Source organism: Vidua macroura, chromosome 21, assembly GCF_024509145.1.
Source record: "Vidua macroura isolate BioBank_ID:100142 chromosome 21, ASM2450914v1, whole genome shotgun sequence".
NCBI lineage: Eukaryota > Metazoa > Chordata > Aves > Passeriformes > Viduidae > Vidua > Vidua macroura.
Genome location: NC_071591.1, coordinates 10,715,360 through 10,729,039, shown reverse-complemented (window position 1 = coordinate 10,729,039; position 13,680 = coordinate 10,715,360). Strand labels below are relative to the sequence as shown.

The 13,680-nt window shown below is 49.9% G+C and overlaps 1 protein-coding gene across 4 annotated transcripts in view; it reads right to left on the bottom strand.

The window, feature by feature from the left end:
* EXD3 (exonuclease 3'-5' domain containing 3) overlaps window positions 1-13,680 on the bottom strand; it is a 254,817-nt gene that overhangs the window by 188,932 nt on the left and 52,205 nt on the right. For 3 of the 4 annotated variants that reach the window (XM_053996259.1, XM_053996261.1, XM_053996262.1), the window contains exon 1: window positions 10,972-12,188. In XM_053996259.1, coding sequence (XP_053852234.1) covers window positions 10,972-11,008 — 37 coding nt within the window. In that variant the 5' untranslated portion in view covers window positions 11,009-12,188. Of the gene's footprint in view, window positions 1-10,971; window positions 12,189-13,680 lie in introns of those variants that run through there. The other variant, XM_053996258.1, reaches the window with a different exon arrangement.

The window sequence follows — 13,680 nt, the reverse complement described above, 5'->3', positions numbered from 1 at the left end:
TGTAGTACATATTTTGAAGCCATCCAACTTTCTTTTGAGAACAGTAACAATAGTTTGATTCTTGTATAAAGGACATTCCCAGCTTTTCTTCTGCCAGTTCCTCCCTTAAGCACATTTCAGCAGCAGCACAGGTGCTGCACGGGGCAGGGCCTCTCCCTTCCCCAGGTCAGTGGGAATGGTGGTCCTGAGCCAGCCAGGCCCTGGGCAAAGCCAGGAGTGCTGGGCAGTGGGGGAGTCACCAGCCTTGCAAGTGTTCAAAAAAGGCAAAGATGTGGCACCTGGGGCCATGGTGACATGTTTACTTGGGTAAACAAAGAGGAGGAGACCCATCTGTCCAGGCTGAACCAAGCCCTCCAGAGGCAGAGGGAAATTGCTGCTTTGCTTATGTTAAATAAAACAATGGTTAAACCCCTAAACTGAAAGAATTTCTCCTTCTTCCTCTGGCTAATTACATCTCAGAGTGGGAGATTAAAACTCCATCTCTGGTAGAATCCCAGACTAGTTTGTTGGAAGGGCCCTTAAAAATCATCTCATTCCAACTCCCCTGCCATGGGAAGGGACACCTGCCACTAGAGCAGCACTGACACTCAGCATTATGAGAACCTTCAAACAATATGTTCTTCAGCCATATTTCTGCTGCAGCTTTTGAAAATCCCACCCTGAGGTTCCAGGAACAGTTCCAATCACATCCAAATGCTAAATCTGCTCTCTCCACACACAAAGCTCTCCAGGTCACCCTGGAGTGATTGCAGAACAGCCAGATGCTTTTCCCAAGGCTGGCTGGCTCAAGCCACTTCTCCAGGACACACTGCAGACATTGCACAAGGCTCAGGCAGAACCTTGCCCAGTCCCTCACACCACACTCCCACTGACTGCAGAGCTGCCTCTGAGCCCTTCCAATGCTCCTAGTACCAAATCCAGGGCCAAATAAAAGATCTCACTGCTACTTACAACAAAAGTAGCGATGGCTGTTCCCTTCCAAAATTTATAGCTGCACCTCCTAGATAAAATAAAAGTCCCCTATTTTTGACAAGTCCTGCATGTTAAAATCATAGCTCTGGGGAGGCTAAGTGGAAAATCCAGGATACCTGTCAGCTCAGCGTCAATGTATTTGAAGGGATTTGGTGGTTTCCATGGTGATGGGGAGGGTAAGGGGCTGCCTGGTTCCAGCTCTGACTGACGCACATCTCAAACAATCGCTCTCTTCCTGTTCATATGGCACAAGAAAAACAGGATGCTGAGAGGTGTTTATCTGAGAGAGCGAGATAAGCAAGCGCACTGTGAGTTCTCAAAGTATAGGAGTTCACCAATGAGATGTTATAGACTTTCTGTGGAAAAAAAAATCCCACTGCTGCCGTGCTGAACGTGATTAAATTATGCATGGAAAAGTCCTTTCCCTTGGAAGCCGCAGGAAACCGTGCAGAGCTGGTATATGAGCCCTGAATACCAATGGAAAGTCTCTTTAGTGTGTGGTACTGAGTTACAGCGCTGAATGAAAGCAGAGAGTCAGCTCAGTGTGTGATATCTGCCACCCCAAGCCCTGCCTGGGGCCCACTGGGGGGGTGGGTACAGAGGGTGGGGGGCTGCCACAGCCCTGGGGCTGCACAGACAGCTCAGGCTGCTCTCAAGGGCTCTGTGCCCATAAGCACCAGTTCACAGGCGCTTCTCAGGCCTCCCACCCAACCTGAGGCACTTTGCAGAATTGTAAATGTCCCTCAGTGCCTGAGAGGGAATCAGCCCACTTCTTATCCCAGCTTCATCAGTGACAGAACCTGCAAACCACACATTCAATAATTATCTGCTCTCTAACATCACGAGCTGGTACAGCCCAGCAGCACTCTGGGGTGTAGAGCTGAAAATCTCAAGTCCAAAAAGCACAGCAGCATTGTCCAGGGATGGTTCTGGAGCGGGGAAGACACCTTCACACCCCTGCCACACGTGGGACAGGCAATACCCCTGTCCAGAGGCTGGGCAAAGCCATGGCACAAAAACTGGCCATACTGGAACTGACCTGGGGTCACAGTGGCTCTAATGCATCTCTCCTGTTGATTTACAGAATCACAAAACCTCCTGAGCTGGACGTGACTCACATGCAGCCCAACACCGGAATTCCAGCTGTACCCATCCCATCCATGTGGCTACCAAAACTATCCCATCATAGCCAGGAATTGTTACAGCTCAGTTCTCTAAGTGCAGGCATCTGAGCTTTGCCACCTGTGCCATCCACACTGGAGGACACAGGGTAGGACAGATCTGTATGAGAAAGTGGATTTCTGCTTTATGCAAATTTTGTCTTCCCAGTCATTGCACATATTTAAGACAGTATCAAAGGAACAAAATGGGAACCCAATCATTGTCTCTGGCTTGGCTGGCTTACAGATCAACTCCCAGCCTTTAATTCTAGGAAGTGAGTGACCACGGAGCCTCCTGACAGTCAAGCGCCCCCCTTTTCCATCTGACTTGCTGTTTGTCTTGGAAGTAGCCAGGTTAAGGCTGTCCCATTCAGCCTGCAGCGGAATGTGGGGCAGATGGAAAGAGGGAAAGACAGACAGAGAGACACTGCAAAGACTGAGACAAAGCCTGGTGGTGGGATGAAAGAGCGTGGAACGAAGGCAGGGCCCAGCCAAGCCAAACAAAGTTTTCCTTGAGTGATTACATCTGCCGGAGAGTCCCCAGCTTGCACTCTCCTTGCTGAGAAATTATTTTAATTGTGTCTAGGACATTTTAAAAATCCCAAGAAAAGCTCCTCTGTAATTGCTGGAGCCCTGAACTGTGTGAACTTTTGTCGTGCTGAATCGCCAATAGCTCGCTGCAAACCTCTGCCACCGAAGCAGGGCTTCGCTGAGGGAGAGCCCTGGGGAGGGAAAACTGGTAATAAATCTCCATTTCTTTTTTCCCAAGGAAAAACAAACAATTTAGACAAATTCCTCTCCATCCCAATGTCTGTATAGTTCAGTGTAAAGTGCATCCAGCAGAAAATGAAAAGAGATCCATTCTCATGCCAAAATTAAATAAGGTTAAATGAGCGATGTGTAGAGCCAAAGCCTACAGCTCTGTGAAATGGGCACCTTCCAGGGGGCCAGCAGGGATGGTGGATCTTCCACAGCCACCAGAGCCACTCCGTGCTGGGTGAGGGAGGACAGGAACAGTGGAGCAGGAGTGTATAGCCAGGACCTGCACCACGCAGCACCACAGGGTGCCATGGGAAAGTCCTCGCAGATATGAAAATCAACACTTGTGAGCCAGAAAGACAGAGAAATATTAATCTTCAGGGCCCATGATCCTGCCATGACCAGACACACTTCAGGTGTTATCTGAATGCCACTGCCCCGGGCTGCACATCACGGGTCCAAATCCCTTGTCTGTAGCAAACCACCCTCATCTTCAGGCTTAATTTCCCTCCACCACTCACTGTGAATAAGCAGAAATGCCAGAGTTGACAGGCTCCAAGCACCTCATTTCTCTCCTTCAGAACCTACACATCTGCCTGCACACTCAGGTAACTGGGTATTTGTGTTTGCCATGTGTCAGGGTCAGTCACTGGAGGTCACTACAAAGGCAAGGCTCAATGTCAAAGATCAAATCCAAAATAACAAGGTGGGTGAGCTGCCTCCTCTGGCCACAGTCACACAGCTCACCGTGCCAAAGGGTGGGGTACCCTGGTAAGGAGGGAACACCAACACGTCTGTGCCCCTAAAACAGCCACCCAAAGGTGGGCTTGGTGTCTGCACGTTTCCTCGAGCACTTTGAATGAATACCTGGCTGCATTGCATCGCCTGGCTGGTGCCAAGACATTTTACTCAGGACATGAGCTGTCCAAAAACAAAGTGAGTCATCCTCATTAGAATCATGGAATCTCCTGAGCTGGAGGGACCCACCAGGATCACCCAGCCCAGCCCCTGTCCTGCCCAGACCCCCAAACAACCCCACCCTGGGCATCCCTGGCAGCGCTGGCCAAACGCTCCTGGAGCTCTGGCAGCCTCGGGGCCGTGCCCATTCCCTGGGGAGCCTGGGCAGTGCCAGCACCCTCTGGGGGAAGAACCTTTCCTGCTTTCCAGCCTGACCTGCCCTGGCCCAGCTCCAGCCATTCCCCGGCTCCTGTCCGTGTCCCAGAGAGCAGAGATTGGAGCTGCCCTTCTGCTTCACCTCCACAGAAAATGAACTTGGCCAAAACACAGATCTGCTCTTGCTGGGCAGGGAATTGATGCAACTCAGTGAAGGCTCGAAGGTAGCAGCACAGGAGCAAAGAGGTGACTCATGTGCCAGGACTGGGTGCAAGGGCACGAGAGAGAAGGGCAGGAGCAAGACCTTTCTCTTGCAGCTGTGATTCAGCTGTTTGATCAGTCAGCACTTCCACTTGCTCCATTCTGCCAGAACACACACCTTTCCTTATCACATAGAACTTGCAGTACTGACTGCACATCAGGCAGTGACACCGATCCTTCAGTGACCTGAAGGTTTTATGTGCTCTGCCATGCAGAAGACAAGACTCCATCTGAAGGCACTCATACATCAGCCCCAGGACAGGTTTTCTCAGCTTGCTGCTCATGCGGGGGCATAAGCTGATCAGCACCCTGAGCCCCTGGAGCAGAGTCACCAGCACTGCCAAAGGACTGGTGCCAATGCACAGGTGGATGTCAGCATCATCCAGATTTGTTTTTTAAACAGTATGCCTTACAGAAACTTTAAAACAGTATCTGTAATTTTAGAACAGAATTTATCCTTACGATAGGCAGCCTTTCCAGGCAGAACCAGCTCCTCTGCTCCCAGACCCTGCATTTCAGAAAGCACAGCCAGGATCATGCCGTGTGGAAACACCAGCTCAGTGTCTGTTGAACAACACCTCAGCAAGGCTGAAGGAAACCTCAGTGGAGAGAAACACCAGAGGTGGCAGAGGGAAGGGGGACAGTCAGACCAGGTGGCAGCTCAAAGACACAGACCCTGATCAGGACCCATGAGCAAAGGGACTGGTGTCCCTCTAGGCCCCAGGCACAGGGAACAGTTTGAGGGCCAAGGAGCACCATTTCAGAACATCCACTGCAATAATCCCAGTCCTCAAAACTATGGAGGGATCCCTGAAAATCTCTAGTTTGCTGGGGAGGAGGTTGGGATTTTGTTTTATGCTTATTTGCCTCTTGTTTTTGTCCTGGTAGATAACGTTAATTTCCAGTAACTGTTGACCAAAGTGGAAAAGGAGGATTTAACAATAAAGTGCAAGAGTCCATCACAAGTTATGGCAACCCATGTGCTCTTATGAAACAATAACACACCAACATAAAATAAATCAGTGCCTTTTAATTTAACAATGTAAATTACCCTCCCACCTGCTGTGACTCTCCATAAGGAGAAAAAGCTGGCAGTGTATTTACCAAGCTGTCTATCCCAATCCCATTCTGCACTGGCCTCCTGCCCTGGGGTTAGACTGTAGGACTCTGTCATCTCTTGCACTCGTATGACCTAAGAAAGGGAATGTGGCCTTTTTCCCACAAGCCCAGAGTGAGAACATCATAAAAGCTGAACTTTAGCCCCCTTTTTGGGCAGGCAGCACAATAGCAAGGAGGATGCTGTTACTCCCCAGAGGCTCTGCTGCTGAAAAACATCACCAAGCTCAAGTAAAAGGTCAGTAGTTAGGATTGCATCTCTTGTTTTCTTCAGTTTTCCTCCTCCGTCAAAGGCAGTTCAACATTCTTTGCACACCCCCCTCCCTCCTTCTGAGAAATGCAGGAAGGAAGTGCTTGCAAAATAGTTTAATTTAAAAGAAGGCACAATCACACACAGCAAACCCTGCTGCAGCCTCTGAGCAAGACGTGTCCACTGCTCCCCATTCCCACTGCAGCACAAATGAGTCCCTCCCTGCCCACACACACGGGCAGGGCTGTGCTCCAACACCTGGGCTGGAGAGCTGTGCTTACGTGCTGCAGGCAGCCCCTGCTCTCCCAGAGCACACAGCACATCAGCCCAGGGATGAGATGAGCAGCAGGACGACAAGGTGCAGGGAACCCTGCAGCCTCCCAGGGCACTGCATGGTACTGGGCACTGAGTGGCAGCACTGTGGTCCTGGGCTCAGGACAGTGTCACCTCCTGTCTCTCTCATAACTAGTGCTTGTTGGATTTCATAGGCTGTTCTTCCACCAAGGCTTGTTACCTGAACCTTGCTGGGGTTTGGGAAGGTATTTGGGACAGTTGGATTTAACTTGACCCTTTTCTTCACTAGATTTATGTGAAAGAACCAGAGTGGGTGGAAGCAGCTGTTATATTCCATGCCTTTTTGCAAAGAGGAATGTAGAGACCAGCAGGCAGTTCCTGGAAAACTCCTTCATTATCCATCAGTTTCTGCTGTACGGCCACATATCTAATCTAAACATCATTCTCCCCAGGCACACGGTGTTTTTGTATCCCTGGGCAAACAGCACTTACTATCACAAGCCTATTTCTTTGTCTTTTCCAAGACTCTGGCAGTCCCAAGACTTCCCTTGAGCCATGAACCACAACAGCCACATGTCAGGACAGGCTGACAGTCCCTGCCTGCTCTCCCTTCTTTGAGAATTCCCAGTCCTTCCAGCCCAGTGTCCTGACACAACCCCCTCAGTGCCTGCAGTGGATCCGGTCCTGTTCTAGGGTACCACGTTCCCCTCATTGCTCGTGGGTTCATCTCCAGCTGGCATTCTTGGACTTCATGGGACACTGCCAAAAAAATCACAGTCCTGTCTCTCCTTTAACCCGTTGCTGTCACAGCGCATCATTCGGTGAATGAAATAAGGACGAGATCAGTGCGTGAAAGACCTGAGCAGAATCACACCCTGACCACTCGAGTGGTGCCTCCTTCCAAGCAGGATGCCCAGGACAAGCAAACACACAATCAGTTATTTTCTAGAAGGAAATTTAAAAATGCTGCATGCTGTTAGTGTGAGCACTTTGCCGTGTACAGTCACACAGCTTCACAAAGGGGAAGGTTAACGCTCTCACAAACAGGGAAATGAGAGTACCAAATGCCACCGGCAGGCTGGGGACTTGGGGGCTACAGCAGGACCTGAAACCAAGTTGCTGAGTTTGGCTTTTTTTATTTTAAAGTTGACAGCTTCAACCTCCAGCATCTACACCCAGCACTGAGCATGGGGAAACCTGCTGTTCTCTAGCTCTAGGCCAGATGGGTAAATTTTTGGGTTAATGCTTTCATAACCATGCAGCCAGAGCTGCTGTTTATTATCCATCCCATCCCCAGGAACTTCTTACCTTCTTTTCTTTTTTCACTTGCTGTTGCTTATGTGCATTTCTGATAGATTTGAAAATAAGTGTTAGCACTGCAGAAATACCTTCAGCTTTAAAATGAGGGTTCCATAATCCTGCATTCTTTATAGACCTTAAATAAAAAATTATTTCTGTCCTGCAGAGTGTTGTAAAGGCATTTAAGGAGCTTACTGCCCGCCCCATGCCTGCTGGAAGTCCAGACAAAGGACAATAAAAATGTTAAACAGAGGAGAAGGAATGAAAGAACCCCAGAAAGGCACATTTGGCTGGGAAGAGGAGGTGCTCCTGCAGGTAGTCAGCACAGAGCCTGACCACTCCTTCAGTGAAAAAAAAATTCTAATATCTAATCAGAACCTCCCCTGTTGCAACTAAGGCCATTTCCTTTCGGCCAGTCCCCTGGCACAGGGCAAAAGAGACCAAACCACCACCTCCCTACAAACTCCCTTCAGGTACCTGTAGGGAGAAATTCCCAGCTCAAGGTTTGTGAGGTTTGCTAGAGCCATACTGAAAAATATAAACCCAAATAGTTGGTTGAAGGAATGGTTTAAAGACAGGTTACAGAGCAGATAGATCTGAAAATACAACCCAAATATTGTAATGCAGCATTTAAACAAAAGCAGTGATACAGGGAAAAAGATCCCAGTCCACTTCTGAGCCTCTTCTTGGAGAGAACCCTATGAAGCAAAGTTGATCCAGTCAAAAGTGTGGCCCCCACGTGACTTGGTTCCTCCTTCCTTAAGGCATCACAGATGACTTTGCCTCAGCACTGCCCTGAAGAGCTGACAGACAGCTCTGTCTTGTCCCAGCACCCACAGTGACCCACACATCACCCAGGGTGCTCTGCAGCCCAGAGCATCCCAGCACCTCCTTGGCCCCAGGCCCCAGCACCTGCCAGCACAGCAGCTCCTCAGCAAACATCAGTCCTTTGTCTCCCTTCATCCCTTTCTCATTTGTTGAGATGCTTCTTTGAAGGGGAACTTTGATTATTAAGATACTTAATGATACAGGGAAGGACAGCAAATGTGCAGTGCCTGCTGCCAGGCCCAGGCCCAGAGGAGCTGGCTGGTGCTGGGCTGCAGGGCTCTGTCCCCAGGCTGTGCCCCAGGCTCTGCCCCAGCCTGTGCCCCAGGCTCTGTCCCCAGGCTGTGCCCCAGGCTCTGTCCCCAGGCTGTGCCCCAGGCTCTGTCCCAGGCTGTGCCCCAGGCTCTGTCCCCAGGCCGTGCCCCAGGCTCCGTCCCAGGCTCAGTCCTAGGCTCTGCTCCAGGCTCTGCCCCAGGCTCTGCCCCAGGCTCTGTCCCCAGGCTGTGCCCCAGGCTCTGCCCCAGGCTGTGCCCCAGGCTCTGCCCCAGGCTCTGCCCCAGGCTCTGTCTCAGGCTGTGCCCCAGGCTCTGTCCCCAGGCTGTGCCCCAGGCTCTGCCCCAGCCTGTGCCCCAGGCTCTGCCCCAGGCTCAGTCCTAGGCTCTGCTCCAGGCTCTGCCCCAGGCTCTGTCCCAGGCTGTGCCCCAGGCTCTGTCCCCAGGCTGTGCCCCAGGCTCTGCTCCAGGCTCAGTCCTAGGCTCTGCTCCAGGCTCTGCCCCAGGCTGTGCCCCAGGCTCTGCCCCAGGCTCAGTCCTAGGCTCTGCTCCAGGCTCTGCCCCAGGCTCTGTCCCAGGCTCTGCCCCAGCCTGTGCCCCAGGCTCTGCCCCAGGCTCAGTCCTAGGCTCTGCCCCAGGCTCTGCTCCAGGCTCTGCCCCAGGCTGTGCCCCAGGCTCTGCCCCAGGCTCAGTCCTAGGCTCTGCTCCAGGCTCTGCCCCAGGCTCTGTCCCAGGCTGTGCCCCAGGCTCTGCCCCAGGCTGTGCCCCAGGCTCTGCCCAGGCTGTGCCCCAGGCTCTGCTCCTGGTGTTTATCCCAGCCGGGTGTTTTCCCCTCGCGATTGTTTGGCTGGGCTGGTGATGGATGGTGGAGGGGGCTGTGTCTGGAAACGCGCTCCTGAGCCGTCAGGAAGCTGAGGGGGCCTTTGCCAGTACTTCCTTCCTGCATATAAGGAGAGGACAGAATGGGAAAAACCTTGGCTGTCTCTCACCCTGAGAAAAGGTCTCCCCTTCCAGCTGGATTACAGTAACAGTATTTTAATCTTTCACAAGATTATAATATCCTTCCTCTCTAAGTATAGCTCCAGTGGCAGCTCAGAGAATGAAATGAACCAACAATGTAAAACTCAATAGGTGGTGCCGGAAGCTGAACAAATGGAGGTCCAGACTGGAAGATCCCTATCCTCAGTCAGGATATAAATCACCAGCGATCACACCTGTCTAAGCCAGGACTTGACTCCAAGAGCAACCAGGACTAAGCACTTCAACAGGAGGTGTAAAATGTACATAAGTCATACATTGAAAAGGAGTTCCTCAGGACAGATTCATTCCTGTGCCTGTTTTAGAGAGTGGAGCTAAACTCAAACCACAACATTTATTACACCTACAAAAAATAAGGCTGCAATGAGCAATCTTTGAATATTCTGAGCAGACATTTCTCACGAGCACCCAGGATATGTTACAGAGACTTGAATGTCTTTTTCCCCAAACCCAGCCTCTAGGTCCTTCTGTGGATGATTCATGAATCTCCTTGACATGTTGATGTGTCATCATCACCTGTTCACAGTAATAAAAGTACATGCTGAGTATTAGAGAATAGATATTTCATGCTACCACAGGAATTTTTCTAAAATTTTCCATTTTTGAGCCCCAGATTCAAATCTATGGACAATGGCGAGGGCTTTAGTGTAGGCAGATGTTCAGAACCCCAAATTGTTCTGCCCCAGCCATGTGGCCTGGGACAGCCAGAGCAGGGCACACAGGTGGCGGCTCTGAGGACCCCTCTCCCTGCAGGCCCAGCAAGGGGAGATCCCAGCAATCCCCTCATTTGTCTGGGCAAGTTTGCCCAAGTGAGTCTGTAAAAGCAAGGAAGAAATTCTCAGGACTCAACAACAAAAGAAAACTCCACCAACCTGTGAGCAGACAGCTCTCCTAACAGCCTCTGTTTCTGACAAAGGCCTCAGACAAAAAGACCTCACTCGTGAACAAAGAGTGGGGAACAATGGGAACTGTCAGAAAATAGCCTTCACGTCAGAGCTAAGAATGCCCCTTGACACTTCCAAAAAAGCCCAGGCTGAGCAGAGCCTGGGAGGCCGCAGGCACAGCCCCTGGCATCTGCCTCTCCCAGCAAAAACTGCCAGCAGCACTCGGTTAGCTCCCACAGCCAAAGATGGGGATGGAAGAAGAGAGCAAATTTATGGCAGGTCTGAGCCAGAAGTAACAAATTCCTGTCTATCCAATCTCTCCAGCAGGGACCCTGACCCTTGGACTTGATGGAACATACCTGACAATGGTGTGTGCACATCTTCCCTTACTGCAAAGGGTAACCAATCACCAAAGCAATTAATGAGAAAACTAAGTTAAGGCAAATAGCAGAATGAGTTGTCTAACACAGTAATAAAACCCCTGTCTTATTACCCCTGAACTGGTAAGAACTTCCAGAAAAAAATTGCTAGAAAAATTTTCAACCTGGACTAGAATTCTAAGAATGTTGATATCCAGATGTGGACAGGAAACCTCAAAGATCCAATAATCTTTATGGCATGCAATTTGGCATTGATTCACATGTTTTGCTTTATTTGTGACTCAGCATTCTTCTCCAATAGCAGTAAGAAAATAAATGGAAAGCAAATCATGCTGAATGAAAACTCACCCATGGGCGGATCACTTGAGTAATTGTCCTGATTCATCCTCCCAAAGGCGGCACCAGATCAGGATGCTGAGGTTGGAGGTCTAAACGCAGAGATGCAGCCCAAGCTCTTGTTTCTGGAAAGAAAATGTAGAGTTACTGTCAAACTGTAGGAGCTTCACCCTGTGTGAGAAAGAGAATATCTTGTGTGTGGTCTGTTGTCCTTGAATTTAGCAGGAGAGTGGAGAACCTATATGCATGTACAACTTGGTGTAGGAGCCATAGGACATGTGCCTGAAGATCAGAGAATGCAATGGGAAACTGAACCGAGTCAACCAAGAAGCACTGGAAAGTGGCATCTGAGAGCCCATGGAAGGTAAAACAACATGGAGTTAAAAACACAGCTGGGTTCCTGGAATAAACTGAGTTCCAGATTTGAACAGCACAAACAGGAGTCCCTAATGTCTCCTAATGTCTTCACTTGAGTAGCCAAACAAAACTCCTGTACAGGGTGAAGAGATGGACTTGATGATCCTGAGGTCCTTTCCAACTCAGTAGATTCTATGATTCTATGCAAACCCCAGATTTACCAAACCCCAATCTGGACTAACAGGCCATGTGAAAGTGTGTTTTTGCCACAGCTACACAGCTCCTCCTCTTTGTTTGCTTGCACTTCCACTCATCATCACATCTTGACTGTGGTAGAGTTGGGAACAGAACTCCTGTCTCCCAAATCCCAGTCCAGTGCCTTAACCACCACATCCTTCCTGCTGAATCACACTGCAGGATTGTTTACCAGGAAGGAAATTCCCCCTCGAGAGCACTCACTCTGAGTGTGCTGGTGGAACACAAATGCTTAGAAAAACACAAACAGAGAGGCAATAACAACAAGTGATTGAAGTCCCTGTACTGGCTGGAGGCACAGCAGCACCTTGGGTTTGTTGTGGAGCAGTGGAAGCGAGCCCCAGGGAGCAGGACACAACACAGAGCAAGCAGTGCATCCAGATGGCCTCCCAGAACAGCCTCCTGCTCTCCACAGATGATCTGTGACTCTGGAAGTCTCTTCCCCATGTTTAACACGAGGTGTATGTCGCTCAGGGCCATTCAAAAGGTTTGGATTCTCAGCAGGCAGTGGGAGGGTCACCTTTGGGAGCAAATCTGCCAAGTGCAAGCAGCTGTGGCTATGATCCAGAGGGTCAGAATTAACCTCAACATGTTGTGCAAGCAAAGGGCCCTCACTTTCTTTAAGGTCTTTAGCTCCAAAAAAAAAAAAAAAATAATTAAAAAAAAAACCAAAAAAAACCAGGGCATGTATGAGGGGAAGATACCAAAAATGGAACAAATATGTTTTAGCCTAAACACACTTTATCCCATTGGTCTCCTAGAAAACAAAAAGGGCTGTAATTCATCCATGATTTGTCAAAAAACACAAACCCACTGAAATGGCAGATTCATGATTCAGGACTCTGAAGAATTTAGCTCTGCTCAGCAGTTGGGCAAAGGGGAAGCATTTCCCCATTCACAAGCACTGGCTTTCCAGGTTGTGTCCCACGGGACCCCACCACAGTAGCCAACAAACACAGGATTGGGCAGATGGCAGAGCTTGGACTGGATCTCAGGGCACCCTCTTCAAATATCATTGTATGGGAATTCCAGCAGGACCTGATGACTCCTGGGGGCCAGGGAACCAAAGCCTCCCTCTCAGCAGCATCCTGGGGTCCCACCCAGGTCTAGAGCAGCTCTAACAAGCCCCAAGATGGGGCTTCTACTACAGTAGAAGTTTCTCAACAGAAGACACCTTCACTGAGACACTTCAATTCCTTTGAACAGTAAAAAAAAGTCACAATTTCTCCTTGGGGCTTCTTTTGACCTTGACATGACCTGAAATCCCTCAATCCTCACTTTTTGACATAATATGAGATTAATTCAGGAATTAATGTGAAATGTAATTCCATTGTTCTCCATTCAAAAGGCTATTCTCTCATTCCTTGCCTGCTATTTTTGGGGTCAGGATCCAGTTTGTAGCTTTTTCCATTAGGTTTAAATCAAGTGTGTCCAGAGGGAGAAGGTAACTGCACGTGCTCAGTCCTGCAGGATGCTGTGATCAGTGTGCAGGGTGGGTGATGGCCCACAAGAAGGCAATTGCTGACACGAGTGTCTACTGCTTGGTTCAAAGAATTCCCTGCATGGAGCAGCCAAAGGAAAAGGCTTCTGCAAAGAGCTGCCAAGGTGCTTCTCCAAGCATGCTGGCTTTTCTCCAGAGCAGGTGTGGTCACTGTCGAGCTCTTGATAGTGATGTCGAGCTCATGGCTGGTGCCATGCAGAACTGCTTTGGTTTGTATTCCAGCCAGAAGAGCTAAGGGTGCACACAGTCAGCCTGACTAACACCGTGCTATGGATGGATGGATGGATGGATGATGGATGGATGATGGATGGATGATGGATGGAGGGAGGGATGGATGATGGATGGATGATGGATGGATGATGGATGATGGATGGATGATGGATGGATGGATGGATGGATGGATGGATGGATGGATGGATGGATGATGGATGGATGGATGGATGGACAATGTCTGACACCTGCCCTGCCTGCAGCTCACACCTGCCCCAGAGTCAAAGCAACCCCCAGGTGGATGGGGATGGTGTGAACAGAGCTCTCATTCTGCTTCCTCAGTAACAGCTGAGGCCACAGCCACTGCCAGACAGGGAACAGGGGGCCACTGGTTTCCT